This window comes from Gymnogyps californianus, chromosome 2 (genome assembly GCF_018139145.2).
Source record: "Gymnogyps californianus isolate 813 chromosome 2, ASM1813914v2, whole genome shotgun sequence".
NCBI classification, from domain to species: domain Eukaryota; kingdom Metazoa; phylum Chordata; class Aves; order Accipitriformes; family Cathartidae; genus Gymnogyps; species Gymnogyps californianus.
Window position 1 is genome coordinate 26,065,908 of NC_059472.1, and position 17,734 is coordinate 26,083,641.

The 17,734-nt window shown below is 38.8% G+C and overlaps 1 protein-coding gene across 2 annotated transcripts in view; it reads left to right on the plus strand.

Annotated features, from left to right (window-relative positions):
- Positions 1-17,734, plus strand: part of RAD54B (RAD54 homolog B) — a 67,688-nt gene that overhangs the window by 29,642 nt on the left and 20,312 nt on the right. The window contains exons 1-3 of one of the 2 annotated variants that reach the window (XM_050891790.1): positions 2,642-2,665; positions 12,785-12,985; positions 16,140-16,427. In XM_050891790.1, coding sequence (XP_050747747.1) covers positions 12,961-12,985; positions 16,140-16,427 — 313 coding nt within the window. In that variant the 5' untranslated portion in view covers positions 2,642-2,665; positions 12,785-12,960. Of the gene's footprint in view, positions 1-2,641; positions 2,666-12,784; positions 12,986-16,139; positions 16,428-17,734 lie in introns of those variants that run through there. The other variant, XM_050891789.1, reaches the window with a different exon arrangement.

A 17,734-nucleotide genomic window follows, 5' to 3' on the forward strand; every position in this document is an offset into this window, starting at 1 on the left:
ATTAAAAAAAAAAAAAGTGCAGTTTACAGTAGTTAAAATAATAGTCTGTTAGCTGGGTGTGTAACACATGACTAAATTTCAGTCATTCCGTGACCTATGTTTCTGTGTTTTATCTCTGCTAAAAATGAAAGCGTTTGCCTTGATGTCGGCCAAGTTGCCTGTGTACTGATGGTTGCTCTTAAATGGCATCCAGTTTGTCTGGGCTAAGTTTCCTCCGTAGTAAAGATACAATTTAATTAAGTTTTATTGAATACTGGCTAACAAAATTAGTCTCTGTGAATTCTTCATTGTAAAACCTACAGTTGTTCAGTGCTAAAGTAGTTGAAAACCTCGCTTGTGATTCATGTGTAAGAGGAGGTGGATAAGGGTCAGAGAACCCAAGGAAGGCTCAGCTGTCTGCAGGCATTGGTGTTCCCCACTGTCCCTGCCTTTCTTCCGCGCTACGCTATTTTATCCTAGTGATTACACAGAACGACTTGTTGATGTATCCAGACGTCTCCAAGTGAACATAATACCTTGTTTGACTGTATTATTCTCACAAGAAGAATATCATATCGTTTTCATTGAATACTTCATCAGCAGTTACTCCACATGATTTATGACTTGTATTTGCTGTTTAGCAAAACTGCAGACTTGAAAAATCCTGCTTTTTTTTTTGTATTTTATGTATGCAAATAGAATTTAAAAAAAAATAAGTCATTGTTTCCTGGCCATTTCCTGCTCGCTCTCGATTTTCATCTATAGTTAGCATAATCACAATAATTAGCATAATTTAACATAAATGTCAGCTAAAAAATAATTCCTCTGGATCATGGTGCCCCTCCATACTCAGTTGATGTCAGGACCCAGTTTGGTTAAGGCTCAGTCATTTTGTTTACAGTATTCTGTGTGTCGCCATTTGCTTGCTTGGTATGTCTTTGTATGATCCTTGTCTATATTGCTAATGTGTTCTCAAAAATATCTGTTTTTAAAGCTCAGAAATTTCTGCATGATTGAAATAAGTAAATCAATTTATAAGTGACCGATTTTTTTGTTTGTTTGTTTAATTTAACAGTGAAACAATAGGACAAAATGTTTATCTAGTTTGGGGATGGGGAGGAAGGGTTTTGGACTGCCTGAGGTTAGTTACTACAATGTTATTTGTTTCCTCTATTGTATCAGATAAAATCTGTTGCAGTAGTCTCGAGTCATATCTATTATTAATCACTGAAGATGTCATGTGAAAAAAAGTAATTTATCATAACTCTGCAGCAGTTTGCAGGTAAATTTTACTTAGCCCACTTGCTGATACTGTTAAGAATACCATTCTGTGAAGTCTAGAAATGTTTGTGTGGCATGTACGCGAAATACAGAAGTAAAATTGGGTATATATAACATTACTATTAGTGTCGATACATTCTCTGTCATAATATGGCATTCACTTAGGGGTGCACGTGTAAGCCAGAAAAACATTATTTTTGACTTGTAAACTCTGCAAGTTTCACCCAGGTGATGTTTGCATTGTTTTACACTGTAAGGAAGCTTTGGCAGTAGGTTATACATCATGAGGGACTTCCAGGTGACATTGGTAGCATCAACTGTTAGTTTGGCTAAACCACTTTATGCTGGGTTACCTCCTCTCAGGCTATAATGTGTGTGTTCTAGATATGTATTTGTGTTTGTTTATGTCTTTTTGAAGTAGCTCAGCTTTTTTCTGTGAACCAGATTGAGGGGAGAATACATGGGTTTGGATGTATTGAATTTTTATGATCTTCCCTTTGTAGTGTTTTAGTTTCTCTGTGCTTTTGAAAAAGCACTTGAAATTTGGCACCAAGCTGGTCTTTCGCCATTCCTGTAAAACCTCACTCAAGTTTGTCTAATTGATAAGTCATTGGCAAACACAGATTTTGGTCATTTTCAGTACGAGTTTGTTATACTTCAGATACAGTGCCTAATTGAATTCTAAGGAGAGTCTGTCCAACCTGCACACATTGCACTGTGGAGAGGAGAACAGTGATTTCTCAGCTTTGAACACCTTGAATGAAAGCAAGAAAATGTGTCCCTAGTTTTGCCACTAGCAGGCCAGGCAGCCTCCGTGAGGAAGCCACTTTGTTTAGATCCAGAGAGGGTGACAGATGACAGCAAGGATCTCGAGCACAACTGCCCTTCTTTCAGGGCAGTGAGGATTTCAAAGCTCTTGGACTGTACAGCTGGATAGGTAATGGCCCAGGTGTTCTGCGAAAAGTTCAAGACTAGCAATAGCCTGGAAAATATGGCTTGTAGCTCTGTGGTTCAGAGTACTGCATAGTGTGTGCACAGGTGTCCTGGTTTCGGCTGGGACAGAGTTAACTCTCTTCTTAGTAGCTGGTACAGTGCTGTGTTTTGGATTTAGTGTGAGAATGATGTTGATAACACGCTGATGTTTTAGTTGTTGCTAAGTAGCGCTTATCTTAAGCCAAGGACTTTTCAGTTTCCCATGCTCTGCCAGCAAGCAGGTGTGCAAGAAGCTGGGAGGGAGCACAGCCGGGGCAGCTGACCCGAACTAGCCAAAGGGGTATTCCATACCATGGAACGTCATGCCCAGTATATAAACAGGGGGAAGTTGGCCGGGAGGCACAGATCGAGGCTCGGGCATCAGTCAGTGGGTGGTGAGCAATTGCATTGTGCATCACTTGTCTTTTCTTGGGTATTATTTCTTTTTTTGTTGTATTCCTTTTCATTACTATTATTATTATTATATTATTATTATTATTATTAGTTAGTAGTGTATTTTATTTTACTTTAGTCATTAAACTGTTCTTATCTCAACTCACGAGTTTTACTTTTTCCTTTCCTCCTCCTCACCCCACTGGGAGTGGGGAGGAGGAAGCGGCTGCGTGGTGCTTAGTTGCTGACTGGGGTTAAACCATGACAACAGGTGAGGGCTGAATTAAGCTTGCTTAGGGAATTTAGCCATTGTTGTTTGTTATAATTATTTCTGCTGGATAAAATTTGTTCCTTTCTGAAGAGGTTTTGTTATACAGCTGTATGTGCTAATTTGCTGTAGTTGAGTTTTGAAAGTACACGATTCCTAAGTCAACTTCCAAGATGGTACTAAAGATGTCTTTCAACAGTCCAGAAGTTAAATATATTTTAGGAGTTTCAGATACTTTAGCTCTGAAGATATAGTGGGCATCTGTAAAGATTGTTTTCAGATGAAATATAGTAGAGATAAATTTGATCTTTTTTTAAATCTCATCCTTCTCTGATGAGTGTGCACATGTACATATGTACGTACACACACACGTACATACCCAATGAGATATGCATACGGTAAGTTGAGAAGAAGAGCTGTGCATGCTGCAGAGGCTTTCAAGCAACATCAAGGGTCAAAGCAGTCCCTTGGGAATAGCAAGTGGACCCAGTCTGCTGATGGAAAGCTGCCACATCTCCGTGTCTTCTAGCGTTTCCTTATGTAAGTGGTCAGCTCAGGACCAAAAATAGGCAGGGCTGACACAAAGTAGGCTCTGTTAAAGGCATTCTGAATTTATGGCTCCCTGCATGGAATCATCTTATTCATTTGCATTGGAATTTCTATGCAATTTAACTTGTATTCAATTTTCTTGCATCCAGAACCAGCAAAGGCAGCACAGTAAGCATTGCTTTACTCCACAAAGATGAATTTCTCCTCTTCTGTCCTCCCTCATCTTCCCTGTTCCAGTTTTGCTTTCCTAGTAAGAATTACAACTAGAGCTCTAGGTTTTTGTGCTTGGGCCATAAATATTACTTTTCTGCTTGGACTACTGAATGGATTACATTTATGTACATCAAAGTTATGTAACTTGATTTGGAAAGATTACTCTTTCCCTTTCCAAATACTTCGTCAGCCACTCTGCAAGTAATCATTGCTGCATAACACATGAAAATTCACAAAAATATGACTCATCCTTTGTCCTTTTTCCAGCTTAATGTCATAAATTTTAAACAGCCCTGTTTAAATAATTTAGGATAGGAATATATTGTGTTTCATGCTTATGACAGTGGGCGTAAGTTTTATTGATTATTTTTATTTTAAGGACTCTATTATAATCTAGGGAAATCAAAGATGGCCATTAACAAACACAAACAGTACATTAAAAATGTTTTTCCTTCCAGTATGTGCTAAACCAGATGTTAATACGAAGGATACGTAATCTTAATAAATCCCTTTCTGCCTGATTTTTGTTACAGATCTAAAAGTCTTTGCATTTTAGGAACAGAGATTTTGTACGGCACAGAAATACAGTTTTATTTTTAATAAAAAACAGTAGAAATAATAGCAAATGCTTAAGAGAATGCCAAACTATATATTTTCAAAGTACCACATATGGATTCAGCTGTGTACCTTCCGTTAACATTTAAGCACAAAAGGATGCATACTTATATCTCTGCAAGCTGCTTCAAAAATTGACTGCTTTTTGAGATGGCTACAATTAGCCTGTGATTGTGTAATAGTCTAATAACTATTTCTTAGTAATTTGGATTTTTTTGTAATTTAAATATTTGGAATTTTTCCACTTATATCCCATTTAGACTATCATTTATTGCAATAACATTCAATATTTACAGAACCCAAGTATAGGTGTTGCTTTCTGACATGACTTTTGCATTTATTTTTTTAAATAAAAGAGCCTTTACTTGATAAATTAATCAAAACAACTTCCGGTGTGGATGGCAACATTAAGAAGCATAGCAAACAGTCGACTTGGATGGCATTTGACTGGTTCCGATGTTTCACGGAGCTGATCTGGCTCACTGCACCGAATGATGCCTGCAGCCTTTCAGAATTCTCAATGATGCTGCTTTTTCCTTTGATAATAGGACTTGCACATCTATTTCTGTGAACTTGACAGCAGCTTTCAGCTTAGTTCATTAAATTTTTACAGTGGAAGCTGGAGTCCATTGGATTTTTAGACAGTTGAGAGGTTTATGAAGAATAGTTTTCTACCATGGAGCTATAATTTTGAAAGTATATGCTCTCCGTCCTCCCCTCTCTGCAGTTGATACCCTTAAGAGGTAAATGTTTCATGAAACAGTGATGAGAAGATTGTTCCTACTTGTTCAAATTAAGTACATCTACCATCACTATTACTGTATATAGAAGGTTCCTATTTGAAAAGAAAACTAAGGTTACAAACTCAGGTACCCAAAAGCTTGCAAATACGCACAACCTGAATCCAGCCTTCTCATGCTGTTGGGTATAGTCATTAATTACATGACTATGGATTATAGTTCTGTAGGCTTCCTTGCCAATTTCAGTTCACAGAATGGACTGTGTCCACTTAGTGAGCCACTATTCGGTATTTTCTTTCCACCTCTTTCTTCAGTTATAGACTTATGCCTTGTTTTCAGCATGCTATTCAAACTATTTTGAATTAATTAGCAAATTTTTTTTTTCTCTGGTGCCCATCGTGATAGTATCCGCATGCTTCACAGATGTAATTACGTTTCACAACATCCTTGTGAGATAAGAGGTTGGTATAATCTCAGCTTTCTAGGATATAATGCAGGATTTGAGGCACGGAGAGAATAAAAACAAAAAGCCTCGTTATTACTGAAGGTGCAGACTGAATCAGCTAGCACTGCATTATCTCAGTGCTTTAGTATTCCATACAGTTAATCTTTCCAAACCACAACTTCCAGTTGCACTTGTGAGTGTTCACTGTTACTACAAATGAGACTGAATCACAAATCAGGCACTCAGACAAATGTTTACTGCTGAAAAGTTGGGGTTGAATGACTTTCCTTACACCACAGAGGAACTCTAGAAAACATGCAAGTAAAATCCAGTTCTCTAAAGCACTATTCAGCTTATCTAACCGTAAGAGTGGACTTCCTGTCCTTGCCGTCTCTGCCTCCTTCATCACACACCTTTTGCAGTTTGCAACAAAGCAGCTGAGGGATCGCGAAGGCAGCAGCCGCCTCTTTTTTTCTGCCGCTGCCGAGCAGTTCAGTTCTCTGCACTGAATGAGCAAGAGGTCCCGCAGCGATGTAGTGCAGCATGTTTTCTGTAAAGACTTTATCATTAATGCATACGCACAATGGGGCAGATCAGGTCACTGGAACAGTCTTATTTTTGACATCTCCAAACTTTGCTCGACTTTATAACCTTAAAACTATTCACTTAGTGGAAACTGGGGTTTGGGGGATGGGGTGGAGGTATGATGTAGTTTTGTACCACGGGGTTGTAGATGTTAATCTTTTGGCTTTTAGAGCAAATTAACATTTCTAAACAGATTATTCCGTATAATTTGATGTTTTCATCTATGTAAGACAGGCAAGGTTGAAACTGTGATCTTTACTGTTTGGGATAATAAAGTGAATGACTGCATTAGGAGGTCACTGAATTCAGTGTAGACCGTTAATATAGTGGCATGCAGTGTTTTGCCCAGTGAGTTTTGCACATGTTTGCTGACAGCAAAGAAACTGAAAGACTGAAAATTTTTCACGTTGAAGAGCAGAAAGTACCAAAGGGACTTGGGGGGAAAACAATACGATGATCCAAGCTTTAGCTCCTGCTTTGCCTTCGCCGACTCGTCCACTAGAAATTATTTGCCCGATTCTGGGTCCTCCACCAGTCCTAAACTCAGAATTGATTTGGGTTTGTCTCGCAGGGTACAATCCTAGTCAAATGGGTTGAGTTCAAACGCTTAATTGCCTCCATCTCTTATGTTGCACCTAAATCTCCCCTTGCTCTCGTCCCCCAGCCCCACCCACATGGACAGCAGCTGCTGAATCCCGTTCTGTAAAATTATATGGAACAGCATAACAATTATAGTAGTTTTATGTTGACTACCTTTAAGACTACATTGGTAGTCTTAATATTTGGATTAGGGAAAAAGTTAAACCAGAAGGATGGGGGAAGAGGAGTGGGCCCTGTTTACCAGGAGGTTGGGTTGCTCTGAGTGCCCTTCTGGGCTCACCTGCTTGACATCTTTTATGTTGCAATGCCATGTTGTCCTTAGCTGGTTTCTTCCACTGTCACTTTTCACTTTATTTTCCCTGTCAATGTCTAATCAGCTCCTGTTCTCATTTCTTCCTCCCAAGTCTTCCCTTGATTTCCCTTGATGGCTTCCAGCCATATGTTTTTTAGTGAACCTTGACTTTTGAGGGACAGAGATGAGGGGCAGTAAGTTTTTCTTGTCCCAGTTCCTGCTCAGAAAATCCCAACTGTCTCTCTGCTGCTTGACTCTTATACTGGACTCCAGTCCCAGTCTGCCCCAGTTATTTTCCCCATTTCTTCTCCTAAAATAATCTGTTGTCTTCCTACTCTTTTTACTCCCTGATTGGTTTCTAGCCTTTCCCTGGCGTGCTCTGATTCCAGCTCTGACTTAGTCTTTTACCCAGTTGTCAGTTTTCTACCTTAAAACTTAACATCAGCCTTCCTTTCCAGCGGTAGTCTTTCTTTTCAGGCTGCTTCTCCCAAATTGCTGTTCCTTGTAGCTGGTCCTTGTCCCCTCTGCCATCTTTCCCTGGTTGGTGTCAGGAGGGGAGATGATGTCTCCGAAGGAGAGAGTCCAGGAGAAATTCCCTGCTGGCATGCTTGGAAGAGACCCAGGTTTGGTCTGAGGAGTGAGAGCTGTGACTACAGAGAAAGCTATTCTCGGCCTCAGTTAGAGCATGTCCAGTGTGTAATCCTCAGGAAATTAAGCTGCAGAGAATGTGCAAACTGCATTTATTTCCAAGAGCTTTTAGCTTTCAGGAATGGAAAAAGTTTTACCCCAGCGACAAGAAAAAAAAGCCCTATCTTCTCCCCAAATTTTTAGATTCTTCTCCAGAGTATTGAGGAGTTAGAGCTTCTACAAGGAGTAATAGTTTATTTTGACTAAAACTTTATTAATCTGTGATTTTTGTTCTCATAAACAGTGATTTTTCTTTCACTGAAAGTTTTTATGGACATTATGCATGTGTGTGAATATGTGTGCTTAAACTGAGACAGCTAGCATGGAAGATGTCGTATGGATTGATGAAGGCCTGGCAAAGTTATCAGCTATGTAAAGTAAGATCTGCTAACGGAGATCCCCACAGTAATGCACATTCAGCAATCTAGAGGCTAGTTTGATTGGAGTTTCAGATGAAAGCTATGCATGTAAAGTGACTCTGACACAGATGTTTACAAATATTAAAATCTATTTGATCATTTGCATTTTTGTTTAAAAATAATTTTTGAATGTAAAACAATGATGTGTTTTTCAACGAAAATATTCCTGCTTGAAATATCAGTCTTTAGGTGAGTTTGCTAACGATGCTGATATATGCAAGATGAATTACATACACATTTTGTGTTTGAAAGAGGGGTACAAAGCACTGGGTTGTAATCAAGCGACTCTGAGAGGTAATCCCAGCTGTCATTGATTCCTGTGGTTTTAGAGCAAGTCAGCTTGACTCTTGCTGGTTGCACTCCTCATAAAGGTCTCATAAAAGTGCTGTGAGAAGAGTTATAAACATATTTTTCCATCTTCGAGGCACACTAATATACATTTACACGTCAGCTTAGTATTAAGTTTATCATTAGACTGAAATTGCTTTGCAAATGAAGGATGATGCTATCTCTGTCTCATATTTCTTTAAATATTCCTGGGATATCTTAGGAGTGTTTAACATACAGATCTTTCATATGGAACAAGACATTTTACTACTATGTAAACATCTGTTCTCTAAATGTTATGATTTAATTTGATTAAGGAACTTTTTGATGACTTCCTCTGCTCAGAAGACGGAGATGATGCTGGCTCTGCAGAGCAGATCGATGGCATGCGTGCAGAGTGGCTGCAGAGGCTGCAGCAGATCACTGCCATCAAGTTTCGGCTGTGATTCATTCAGAGCCCAAATTTCTTTTTACCTCAGTCCAGATTTTTTGCTCTGCCTCTCTCTCTTTTTTAATTATTCCTTAGCACTATAGAGCGCGACTTGGACCAGTCATCTTCTTTAAATAGTAATTTTTGCATTGCGACACTGCTTTTTATTTAGAAGATTCAGAGCAGTTGAGGGAAAACTCCCCATCATTCCATACACGCTTACAACGTGGAAGTTCAGGTACAGAGGTGTTGGGTAACTTGACAGGTCCCATGGTTTCAAAATCACCCCAACCTAACAGTAGCTGCCACAAAAAAAGGGGCAGACTCCCAGTCTCTTTGTTCCAAACTGCACACATCCCTTCCCTGTATTGACTGTAGCTGCTGATGGGATTCATTGAGCTGGCTTGCCTGCAGCTGGTGGATGAGAAGCAGAGGGGGAGAGGGAAGGAAAGGTGAGCTCGTGGGCTTTGGCAGCAGCCTGCAGTTGGATGGGGTTAAGCCATCCATTAAACCACACCTCAGGCCGAGGTGTCTAGTGCCCTGCTTGCTGGAGCATGCTGCACTCCTTACGGTAACACGTATTTACAGTGCTGCAAGCTACAGTATGTAGTCTACTGGAAATGCACGTTTGAGTTACCTTCTGTAGTCTTTCATAATGCAGCTGCTTTCTTGGTGCATTGGGAGTAACCTAACACACTTAATCGATGCATTTTCTCTAAATCCTGCTCATCAGAAACTGGTTAAACTAGTTTGCCATTGGAACGCGCCCCCCCCCGTCCTCTCTCCTGGATCCTGTCCCGCTTTCTGTAAATCATCACCTTCCTGAGGCTGCTGAAACTTTTCCTCATATCAACTAGGCTATGGTTTATATCTTGAAACTTAAGCCCTTGCTTTTTCAACCAGAGAGAGAAAGCTTTTTTATTTGTGGAAGCTTTTCAAAGCCTTATTAGCTGTGTATTTAAAGTTCCCAAGCCCTTCATTCTGGAAGGAAAGACATGTCACTTGCTGGAGTTTCTTCATGGTTAAAGAAGCCAGGCTGGGCAGTTTGCTATTTGGGAGAGAAATGAGTGGGCATGATTTCCTGATCTTTCTCTTACTATGGCGTACACATAGTTCCTGTTACTTATTATTTTTAGTCTAAACTGATTAACAGCAGAGCTCAGAATTTCCAATTGCAGTTTATCTTCCAGGGTCTCAGCAAACCCAGCTGTATTTCAGATACTGTCTACGGACAGTGAGCAGCAAGGGTTTTACTGTTAAAACCGTTGCTGTCTGTACCCCTGTATCAAACACTGAACTTAGTCCCTGTGCATACCATATCAGTCTCATTTCAGTTCTTGAAAAGTTCCTGATGCTGTGTTTACCAAATTTGGATATTCTACTATGGCACTGGAATAAATCTTTGAAGTTAAATAGGTGTGATGCTGAATGCAAACAAAAACGATAAGATAAAAAGAAGGTTGACTGCAAGTACCTGATCAGCACTGTTTGGTGAACAGGTTTAGGTTTTCTATTCAAGGAAACTCTATGGAAGATAATTTTGAGAGGATGTAATTATTTTTACATAAAAATGTTTAATTTAAAAAAAAAGAAAAAATACCTTGACACTTTTATCTGAAACTCTACTATAGTTATAGGTAAAAGGAGAATATTTTATGTAGCGTAGAAACAAATTGTTACTGGATATTTTTATAAACAGAAATCATGATAATTCAGAAGGCAAATTGAGGGAAGAGATCTGAGCATTGCAGAGGCTGTTATTTTTCAGTTTTCCCATAGGAACTTGGTAGTATTATATGGAATATTGGTACCCAGTTTGCCTCTCACTGGGGGCAGGTTGCTTTAGAAGTCCTTTTTGGCAAAAGTCACTATTACAAAATGCTAGCAGTTTCCTGCCCTGTTCCTAAATTATTGGTTTTCTTATTATTTTAAATGAAGTAGGGATAAGAAGAGTTTGAAGAATTGTTATTGACCTGAAAGTTAATCTGCTGGTGTTTCAGATAACACCACGCAGGACTCCCTAAGTAAAAGAGCAATGACCATAAAACAGATCTCAGGGGTCACCAAACTCATGTGGGAGGTCAGTGGAGGAGACAAGGAGGTGATCATTTGTTTATGGATGGCCATCCTTCAAGAGAGAAGAAGAAAGTTCTGCAATGAAATCTCCAGTTCTTGCAGTAACAGTTACTTACAATCTTAATACAAGGAAAGGAGTTGCTGATTAAACTAAGAGAGTAAGTTTGAAAAGCAAAGAGAAAACAATCTTGTATTTATCTTGTTGAATCAGTTTACAGTTAGAAATTCGATATAGAATCAAATTAGTCTTTTGTATTTTTAGCAATGTACAGGTTTTCTCTCTTCCCCCCGCCCCTCCTTTGCTCCTCCAAATCTTATCACTTGTGATTACTGAAGATCCAGTAGAGCTCTTGTACGTTTTTGCAAAACTGCAAGGATTTATTCTTCCTCTTTGGCTCATTTCCCAGGTTTCATCTACAAAGAATCCCCTACATTTCAAAAAGAGATGCTCTGTTCGGTTTTCTCATCCTTCTGCAGAGTGCCAGTGTTCAGTAGCTGCTCTGTTACCCCTTGGAAATGGGGGCATCTGTCGCATGAAACGCTACAGATGTCGGCTAATGCCCTGAAGAAACATCCACCTATGGAAAATCCTATCTACATTAGGCACTGTGTTAGCATAGAGTTCTATGCAGACAATAAAACTTTTAGAGAGCTTTCAGAAGAAAATTCTATTCAATAAATATAGAATTTTTCATTTAGATAATACCTTTTTAGTAAATACTAGTCTGAAAAATTGCACTTGTTTTAGGCATGTAACTTATGAGTGTTTCACAGTTTTAAGAATATGTAGACTTGATGTAGAAGTGATAAAGTTGCCTCTTTATTGGACCATTATTGTCAGCAAAAGTTTACTCTTGCCGCTTCTCCTTTAAATACCAGCACACTTGGAAATTGGAAAGGTTAGTCTGTGGCATAAGCACTTTTTTGTAACAGATTTGTATGGTGTTGAATCCCAGATGGAATCAAAGGAGAAAACTGATTTAAGCCTTTAACCAGCATGCAAGGGTATTTTAATGAAAATTAGTCTGATTCTCCCTTTGAAGCTGTGCGTGTGCTGAAAAGGAATGCTACAGACATTCCTTTAGGTAATGCTGGGGACTTATCTACCATTACTAATGTCAGATTGCTAACTCTTGAAAGCATGTGTTTATTCTTAATCGATAGTATAATCAGCTGCTGTCTGTTCTATTATGATTTCTTAACCTTATTATCCTAAATATTTCCTATTAATATTTACATCCGTGACACTTATAATTAGGTAACTGCTGCCAAATCTAAATCAATCTAAGCCTAGTAACAACATTTGAGTTGCTGCAAACTGAAGAGATGGTCTGTTTCAGGATTTGCACAATTACTTATTTTTAAAGGGTATAAGGAAAGGAGTTGAAATGATCTTTTGCATTTTTACAATTATGGTTATTCTGCCACTTAGTACTAATGACTTCAGCTCCAGATCTGGTTACTGGCCTCCTTTGCTCTCTTTCCTGAGTTCTGTGTTCATGTCCTTGCTTCCAGAACATTGCCCAGCACCGTCTCACCAGGACCCTGTTTTTTTTTTTCTCCTACACTCATTTCCCTTTTGTTTTTTTCCAGTCTTTCCTTTTATGCTTTCTCCACTCTCATCATCTTGTATGTCAAATCAGGAGCTCTTGTACTAATGTATCAAGTAATGTGCTTTTCCTGAAAGCGCATACTGTACGAAAAGAATTTAATGATTCCTATTTCAGGATGAGTCCTTATATGCTGTTCTGTCTCAGTCCAAACTTACCATAAGCAGCCCAGGACAGGAAATACACCACTTTGTTTATATAAGATGAATGCATAGATTGTCCTTGATTTGTTTGAAATGCAAATGACTGTACGCTTCGTCAAGAGAACCTGAGATATTCTTTGTTATTTTATTTCCCTTTTAGATGCACTGTATTTGCCAACATCAGGGCCAGCAAAGAAAGAAGCAGCTCAGGAAGAACCTGACTGCCTTGCGAAATATTTCAGTGTTGTGTGGTGTAAGGCATCAAAGAAAAAGCACAAGAAATGGGAAGGCGATGCTGTTCTTATTACAAAAGGAAAGTCAGTAATATTGAAAGATATGGAAGGCAAAGACATTGGAAGAGGTACTGTAGATTTGCATACTTGTATAAGTGAACAACTGGCTTAAAATTATTGTGCTTTGAATAACGGAGACACAGCTCTTTAGATAATTTAGTGTTCTCCATACCAATGTCGACCTCAGGATGAAAAAACAGTAGGTTTTGGGGGGGGAGAAGGAGACGGAAAGAAAGCTTTATAATTCTTAGATATAAGGAGATGCATGGAGGAGGCTGGGGCAGGCTGAATAACATTATTCACAGAAACACCAAATGCTAGTCCAAGGAGAGGATCTGGAAATGAACGGCTGTACTAATTCAGCAGAGATGCCAAATGAGGGATGAGTCGTTGATTTCGGTTGCTCACATAATGCGTTGGAGAAGGTGTTAGAATTAGGGGAAGATATACAGGTAAGTTTCTTGTAGATATTCCGGTCAGTAGTATGGCAACAGGAATGTCAGAGGTTGGATCTGTACTTTTCAGCCAAACAGCTAAAAATATTATCTTTGTCAGAAAGACAAGCAAACAGCAACATTTTCCAGCCCAGCCAAAGTCAACTGTGTAGCAATTTTTAGTCTTGTAGTTTTAGCAGCAGCTGCTGCTGTAAGACACAGTTTGGGTTGATATCAGAGTTAAAAATAAGACTTGCAAACTATAGGCTGCAGTCAACTTGAAGCAGTAATTTTTTACTGAAAGCAAAGCAAGAATTAACTTTGCTAACTGAGCCAAAGATATTTTGTAAGGGAGTAGGATTGGACAATGTTGCTACAAAACATAATTTGATTAATTTTAGGGCTGAGATGGCTTGTCTGCTCTTTTGTGACAATCATGACATTGTGAGCCTTGTTAGGACCAGGCAGTTTGGATTTGCAAATCAGTCTGTGACTTAGAAGTTAATTTTAATTTATTTATAGCAAAGCAATATATGTACAGACTTGCTTGTTTTTGAAAAAGGCAGAGAGAAAGAGTAATGCCTGGAATGCATCAGCCACCACCCTGTTGTTCTTGTGTTTTTTTCAAGTCCTGTCTTCTTGAATTAGCAGAAAACACAATAGAAAAATGAATATTCTGATTTTCGCTGGTAAAAGTCTTTTTGCTGTGTTTGATGGTGTCAGGGAGCACAATGATACCAATGTCATTGGTGCTAACTTGCCCATTCAGAGTTGCTTTCAATGCTCGTTGATTCTAAGAAAATCATAAATTGACCAATTTAAGCAGTGTAAGTTTTAAATTTCTCCAGTTATTCTACAAGCCCATTGAGTGAGAAGGAAAGGTCCGGTAGTGGTGCTTACCTCCAAAATTGTATTTAATACTCGGAAGTTTACAGTGAATGTGAATGAGCATCCAGGATTATTATTTTTAAATGGGAAGAAAAGGGCAAAGGAAGATTTTTTTTTTTTTTTCTTAGGCATACCAGGGCTGGATCTAAGAAGGGGCATGGGAAACTAAAACCAGCACAGGCTATAGCTTTTTTTCGAGGCAGCAGAACATCTTGCTTTTCTCCCCTGCAAATGTCCTAATTCCTTAATAATGTATTACAAAGAATTTAGGAAGTGCTCTCTTGTAATTTGCTGTATGTTATAGAAACAGTTATTTCTGGTAGCTGCATAAACATTTGAGCTTTGTAGGTTTGCTTTTTGCCTTTCCTAAGTTCCTGTTTACCCTTAAAGCCCATCCTGTCTTAGAATTAGACTCTTCAGACTGGAATCCAAAAGATCCTGCACAGGGATACACCTGTATTCGGTATGCTCAGCCTGAAGCTATGTAGAGGTAATAACAGAAAACAAAAATGCAGAGCAAAGGAGAGGTCATAAATGGCCTCTCCAGGCACCTCGTTTAGGAAGGCACGTGCATTCTCTTGTGTTCAGGCATCTTCAGCTCTTTCCTGAAAGCAAGTGTTCTTCTTTCAAGAACCAAACAAGGTTCGCTGTGTGCTTTTTGAACACATTTAGAGGAGGGGAAGAAAAATACCTCCCTTTCCCTTTTGGCCAGACTATTTTTCAGCACTTCCTTAGACTGTGAAACACCTCAGTAAATTTTTTCTCATAAAGAAATTCGAATCCAGATCTTCACCTTCCAACCTTCCACATTCCTACAAGTGGGAGACCTGAGCTTTGCAAACAGCTCCCAGCAGTCTTTATATGTAGTGTTTGTTGGATAAAATATGTGCAAAACCTTGGGAGGCTTTGCCTCTTTCACATGTGAGTGCTTTAACTGCTGGTCTACGCAGTCAAGCTTTTTATTTTTTTGGCCCAACTAAGGATCCAAGCCTGTTTATCCAAAGTGGCACAAATTCAACAACTGGGGTACAGAATGTGCCTGATTCTAATTCTGAGGTAGAGATGTGGCTTTGACCTCCTTGAGTTAAGAAAATAAATTATGTATGTCTCCTGTTTCTTATGTGAGAGCTTCAACCACTAGAATGCTATTTAAAAGAAGGAACCACCACTCTTTCCTACATCTTTATCTTAAAAGAAAGTGGCAGCTGTAGTTGTATTTTGTAATGAGACTAATAGTATGTGGTAGCTGCTCTGAGAATGCCCACCTGACGGAGTCCCTAAGGGGACAGAAAAATGCATCACCTCCCTGGTAGGTTTTTGAATGAACAAACTATTGAGCTGATTAATAAATCCTGGCAATAATCAGAGCATATATGTTTCAGAGCATGTGTAGAAGTAAAGATTTCAGATGCATATGAATCCTTAATTGTAAAAAGCTAATTTAGAATTATTTTAAAAGTAGAATATTCTGTTTAGATCAATAGCAAGAGGGGCTAGTGGTGTTCTTGTTGGGGCAAGAAAGGAAGGAAAAAGGGCCTAGAATAGTCATTCGTTTTGAGCAAGTTTAAAACTAAGGCAAGCTGCTAGATTTTATGATATGGGGCTGGTTTTTGTGAATTCCCTTAAATGGGTATTTGACATTCAGTAGAATAGATTGTGGACAAGGATGATTGAATATTTGCTTACATACTCTGCTATCTAATTCTGATTATTACCACTCAAATGTCAATCTCTGTTAAGGAGGGAAAGGCTTTATGAGTTCATATGTATAACAATTCAAATGCTTAAGAATCAAATACCTGTTCACAGTTTTGTTTTTCCTTCCTGCAGATGAGTACTGGTGTTAAGGAAGTAGTATTTGCTGTGTTGTTCTAATTGATAAATTTTTATGTTCTTTTAGGTACTGGATATAAGTCCAAAGAGCTGGACAGCCTTGGTGAAGGTCAAACACTGATGGTTGGAGGAAAAGAAATTGAAGTGATGGGTGTAATTTCAGCAGATGACTTCAGCAGTGGCAGGTGTTTTCAGGCTGGAATAGGGACTCATGACACAGTCCCAACTGCTTTATCTCAAACTAATATGAAACCATTCTGTAAACCATTCAAAAGTGTCTGTCAACCCAATACTAAAGAGAATACGCTCAAAGATTCTCAAAGCTACAAACCTCGCCACGATCCAAATGCTTCAAGTAAGATTCAGATTCTTAAGTTTCTTTAAGCATCCTCTGGCTCTCAAAAAAACATTGAATGTGTAACCAAAATTTTCACGTTCCCCAATGTATTACTGAAGTATTTCTGACATACAGTACTAGTGTTTCTGTCAATACCATGTTAGGATTTTATCATGTGTGTTTCTAACAAGTGAAACACTCTGCGCTGCATAAAGTTTCTCATTGTTGTTGCAGATGGCTGTAGAAACAAGTTAGAGTGGTTTCTGAGTTTTGCCAAGAAAAATGAGTTTATTGATCAGAGAAACAGTCTGACACATGCTAGAAGTTCTAGATGAGTTCCAGCTTCCCACTGTGGTCAGTGAAGCACTGACATAATGTGGCAGCACAGTAATTCCAGTGGAGGATCAGTAATAGAGAGGTTAAGCCTGATTCAAAGAATTCCTCCTGACAGTGCCTGATCCTTCACAGCCAGCGAGCGTAACTACGCTGCCCAAACTCATTTTGTTTTGGAATAAAAGTTTTGTGTTGTAATGCTAGAAGTACCATGTGCTGAAGAGCCATGAGAGTTCATAAATTGCATAGAAACTGGCTGGTTAAGCAGTTGTATAAGAGGGATCCTGTAAACATTTGATAGCTGCAGGACATGACATTGCTTATCTAAACTAGTAGTACTCTTTTGTCTGTCAATAACAAACCATTTAGGAGCTATATTCTGCTGATGGCTTTATTTTTCAGATGGAAGATAAAAATGAGTTTTAAGAAGTGTTATTAAGCAGAGCAATGCATATGTAAAAAAAATGAAAATTTGTTCTACATTCTTACTATAGTTTTACCTCCATGCTACTTCTTACCTCATATCCTGATACTATGGGACTTTTCAAAGCTGCTACCTGGCTCCTATACAAATAAACAATGAAATCCCAATCAAGTGGTAATTAGTGATATCATTGGCCCTTTTGTAAGAGCAGCCTTATTAACACCAGCTTCTGGTCTGAATTCAACTTGGTTATGTTGTATCTAAGAATGTTCCTTCCTGTGGTTGCAAGATGATACTACATTAGCTTTCTAACCTAAAATCTGGCAAAGAGCTGATATATTCAACACTCAAATTAACTTCTTTGTTGTTTTTGCACTAGTCTGTCAAAAAGCTATGGTTTATTCTAGTCTCCTGTGACTTTTCTTCTGGTGAATTTGTGTACCTCCTATGAGATTTCCCTAAACTGCCTGATATGGAGAATATGAGAGCCCTCAACACATCAGTAGGTTGGACTCTCAGTCATTAGTGTTGCTTACACAGGAGAATCACCTAGTTTATTTAATGCCTT